The sequence below is a fragment of the Rhinopithecus bieti genome, unplaced genomic scaffold (assembly GCF_001698545.2).
Source record: "Rhinopithecus bieti isolate Rb0 unplaced genomic scaffold, ASM169854v2 scaffold_19685, whole genome shotgun sequence".
Classification (NCBI taxonomy): Eukaryota; Metazoa; Chordata; class Mammalia; order Primates; family Cercopithecidae; genus Rhinopithecus; species Rhinopithecus bieti.
In genome coordinates, this window is record NW_016809568.1 from 586736 (window position 1) to 591365 (window position 4630).

A 4630-nucleotide genomic window follows, 5' to 3' on the forward strand; every position below is an offset into this window, starting at 1 on the left:
AGGCATATGCCTTCCTACCCCATACATACACCCTCCATGGGCAGCACACAGGCAATGCCTGACTGATAAAGAAGCACAAAAGACCCAAGAGATGACAATTCAGTGATACCATTTATGCCCCAGAACTCCTGTGGGATCAGGTTGGGGTCAGACTTTAGCATACACACATCTTTGCCCAGCTTCCTCCCCTCCCCTCCCCTCCCCTGCTCTGCCCTCTCCTCTTTTTTGAGATGGAGTCTCATTCTGTCCCCCAGGCTGCAGTGCAGTGGCGTGATCTCAGCTCAGTACAACCTCCGCCTCTTGGGTTCAAGCAATTCTCATGGCTCAGCCTCCCAAGTAGCTGGGATCACAGGCGCCCATCGCCCTGCCCAGCTGACTTTTTTTTTTTTTTTTTTTAAGTAGAGATGGAGTTTCATCATGTTGGCCAGGCTGGTCTCAAACCCCTGGCCTCAAGTGATCCACCCATCTTGGTCTCCCAAACTGGTGGGATTATGGGTGTGAGCCACCACGCCTGGCCAAGATGTCTTTAGTTTCTCTAGGGAACCAAACATCTCCAGACTCTAACTTGCTTGGCTATTGTTTTAGACTACTATTACCTTCTTGCTTATCACGTTACTTACTTACATCTCAGGGATAGCAAGGTACCTGGAATTTCCTTTGAAAGAAATTGATTTTCCTTTATTTCCATGCTTGGGAGGTCTGCAGGCCCCTAAAACGGGGTCTCTCCTCTGTCTCAGGAGTGGGAATGGGGAGTTGTTGTTTAGTGGAGAGGGCAGAGTTTCAGCTTCACAAGATAAAGAAGTTCTGGAGATCTGTTGCACAACAATGTGAATAGACACCACTGAACTGTGCCTGTACAAATGGTTAATATGGTAAATTTTGTTGTGTGTTTTTTTCCCCCACAATTTTTTGTGTCAGGTGTGAGAGCAGCCGGTGTGTGTTGTGGGGTGGTGCTGAGGATGAAGGGAGTGAAGTGGCCAGATCGTGCAGGGCCCACTCAGGACCCTGCGTTTTCTCTAAGGGCATAAGAAGCTGGTGGGTTTTGAGCTTAGTGGCTACATGATCTGACTGAAGCTTTTTCGTTAGTGTTTTCTAAAATTTATTGATTTGAAGTTCACATAAAGGGAAGCATTTTAAAGTGTATGCATCAGTGGCATTTGGTCCACACAGTGTTGCTCACCCACCACCTCTATCTAGTTTCCTGATGTTTCCATCACCCCAGAGTAAAACCCGTCCCCATTGAGCAGTTCCTCCCATTCCCCCTTCCCTCAGCCACCTGCAGCTACCAAAATCTGCTTTCTAGTCGTGTGGATTTACCTCTTCTGGATGTTTCCAGAAGTGAAATCATATACTATGTGGCCTTTGGTGCATGGCTTCTTTCACTCAGCACAATATTTTCAAGGTTTATTTACATTTTAGCGTGTATAAAAACTCCATTGGTTTTTATGGCTGAATACTATTTCCTTGTGTGGATAAGACCACATTTTGTTGATCCATTGATCTGTCAATGGACATTTGGGATGTTTCCACCTTTGGCCTAGTCAGTTTTCCTGGCATGTCCCTGGTTGCTATGTTGAGAATAGATCGAAGGGCAGAGAGGTGTGGAATTGGGAAGACCACTGAGGCATCTACTACACTCATCTGGGCATGAGATGATGGCGACTCAGGTGAAGGGTTGCTGACAAGCGCTCAAACCCCACTTGATGTTGAACACAGAGCCAGCAGGGATCGCTCTTGGACCAGATATGGGGTGTGCAAAAGAGATCAGGAGTCCGGGATGGCCCTAATGTTCTTCACATGAACAAATGGAAAGTTGAGATCACTGTGAGAGGAGGGGCCGGGGTGCAGTTGGGGGGATATCAGCCTTTCCATTGTGGACATGCCACGTGTGAAACTCCAGCTAAATCCTGAATGGAGAAGTGAAAGACGTGGTTGTTCCTGTAAGTTTATTGCCCACGTTACGAAAGAAGCCATGGTCATGAGTGAACCACTCCCTAGGTTGATAAGGAAACCAACACAGAAGATCTCTTTCCGGAAGAAGCAGCCAGCCTCCTGAAGGAGCGGTCCAGCCGCCGGGCCCGAGGGTCACCTTTTGTTCGGAGTGGCACGATTGTCCGTTCCCAGACCTTCTCGCCTGGAGCACGAAGCCAGTATGTTTGCAGAGTAAGTTGGAATTCCTTTGTCACCTGTCTGGAATGTTTTCTCTTCCGTCCCCTTGGTGATTTTTTTTTTTTCCTGCTGTTTATACTGAGAGGCATATGTATTTGCACCAATGATACCAATCCACACACTGCGAACTTTATAGGTACGCAGTGATGACATCAGTGCTGTGATCTCCCCACATGTCCTACCGTGCTTATCTAACTCTGGATTTGTTCAGGATTCAAATTCATCCCTTCCCCCAGTTTTCAGTGTTGTGTATGTACTGACCTGTGGGCAACAAGCAGGGCGAATCATTTCTACCTCAGTGTAAAGAACAAGTGGAAGCAGGGGTTCTCTTGAATGGGTTGAGCTGGAGGAGCCGGGAACCTGAGTGGCTTGGAGCCCCGTGGGGCAGTCAGGTCTCTGGGCCAGAGGGTGGGTGGTCCTGGCAGAGGGGCAGTGGGTTCTCACTCACCCACATGTAAATTCCCAACCTGCGGATGAGTGGGAGATGCTCAGCAGTTCTCAGCCATGGCTGCGCCTTGCAGTCAAATCACGGAGGGGGGGATTCAACAGATCCTGGTACCCACATAGCACCCCAGAGATTTGCCATTGGTCACAGGTAAGGCCTGGGCATCAGAACTTCTGGAAGCACCCAGATGCTTCTAGCATGTCACACAAGGCTGAGCACCCCAAGGTGGGTGGAGGGAAGACTCGAGCCAGTGTGGTCAATGAAGGTAGGACAGAGTGACAGTGCCAGCATGGACTTGTACAGAAAGGGCTTTTAAGGATGGTGGCTGATGACACAGTGACCTGGAGGGGCCGTTTCGTTGAGAACCATGACCCTTCCTGCACCTCTGAATTGAGGCTGTTGAAGAAGGCATCTGCCTTGGAGGTGCTGGCTCCATGAGGGCAGAGCCAAGGCAGATCTTTGGAGAGGGAAGGGCCTGAGACCCTCAAAGGAGATGTTGCAAACACTGTGGAAGGGGGCCTAGGTGGCCAAAACGCCCTCTCAGCCATGTTGGTGAGACCTGCCGCTGTTGTCCCATTGGTCCAAAGTGTCCCTGCTGGCAACTGCCCCGGATGGTGCCGGGTCCAGTCTGGGCCTTCCCACTCGTCATGCTTCAGCCCCGTGGAGGCTGATGCTCAAGCGCTTGGCTGGACGTTCTAGATGGAAGGCCACACTCACTGTCCTCGTTCCAGGCTCCTGCCGAGTCACCAACGTGCCGGCTGGAGGGGCTGCTTATTGAGGGGGGAAGGGTGCAAGCAGGTAGTGCTTTGCTTACCCAGAGGAAAAGCTCTGTGTGCTTGCGTAACAGCTGCACTTACTGGCGACGCTTCTGGATGCTTCGCTGTTCTGTATGTTTGTATGAATGCTGTACAGGTATGCTGCCAGGCTGCCAGGCCGCTGCACTTGCTGAGTAGGTTTACTGGCGTGGAAAGTAAGGCCATGAAGGCAGGGATGTTGGATTTCTCAGAGTCACACTGATCCTGAGGTGAGACCCTGCCACCAAATGAAGGCTGTAATGACTTGACTTCCATAAAGATGACATTCTTTACTTTCTTGTTTAAAATTACACCCTGTCCTTTGATGGGCACAGCTGCAGTTGGCAATGTTGGCCTGTCCTACTACCAGGAGTGAGTCTCTTTTGGAAGTCACTTTCCCCAGCTATTGCCTAAGCCACAGATACAGCACATGAGAAAGACTGAGGAAAAGTGAACCATGCTGAGGGCAGTGCTGGCCTTTGTGGGGACTGTATAGGGCACGAAGCGGCGTTGGTGTGGATCACATGGAGATTTTGTTGGCTCAGTTAGCCTGGAAACTGGGGGAGGGTTTCGTTTGCTTTGTTTTGTTTTGTTTTGTTTTTTCATTTTAGCAGAAACTCTTGTTTAAATTGAAACCCAAAGACCTTCTCCAAGTACCAATAATCATAAGTGCACTTGAGGGCCTGTGAAGAGGATGAAAATAATCCATTCTGAGACTCTGAGTACACACAGAGAATGAACTGTGCGTTGCTGAGAAATTGTTTCTGAACATCATTCTTTTTGGTACAGCTTTATCGTAGTGACAGCGACAGTTCAACGCTGCCCCGGAAGTCCCCCTTTATCCGAAACACTTTGGAAAGACGAACGCTTCGCTATAAGCAGGTGTGTGCCCTGTAAACAAATATGGAATCTGTGCTTCCCCTGCGAGTGATTTTTACAAGTCTTAGAAGGTAATATTTAAGGTCATGTAAATGAAAAGGTAGTATTTGTATTTCTTGTTTACTTAACAGATGTAATGTCATAATGTTGCTAATATTTCTTAAGATAGTATCATGGTTTCAGATAATCTGTGATCTTTACATTCTTCAGTATAATAAATAACCATTTCTATATAATGGGCTCTTTTCTCTTTTTTTGACAGGAGAATATATATAGTTTAGAAAAGTTGAGTTTTTCAACATACTGCTTTTCTGGGCAGGGATCATTTGAAAAAAAAAAAAAT

The 4630-nt window shown here is 48.1% G+C and overlaps 1 protein-coding gene across 3 annotated transcripts in view; it reads left to right on the forward strand.

Moving 5' to 3' along the window:
• WWC3 (WWC family member 3) overlaps nt 1-4630 on the forward strand; it is an 84567-nt gene that overhangs the window by 72624 nt on the left and 7313 nt on the right. For all 3 annotated transcript variants that reach the window (XM_017889724.1, XM_017889725.1, XM_017889726.1), the window contains 2 exons: nt 1999-2163; nt 4198-4290. In XM_017889724.1, coding sequence (XP_017745213.1) covers nt 1999-2163; nt 4198-4290 — 258 coding nt within the window. The remainder of the gene's footprint in view (nt 1-1998; nt 2164-4197; nt 4291-4630) is intronic.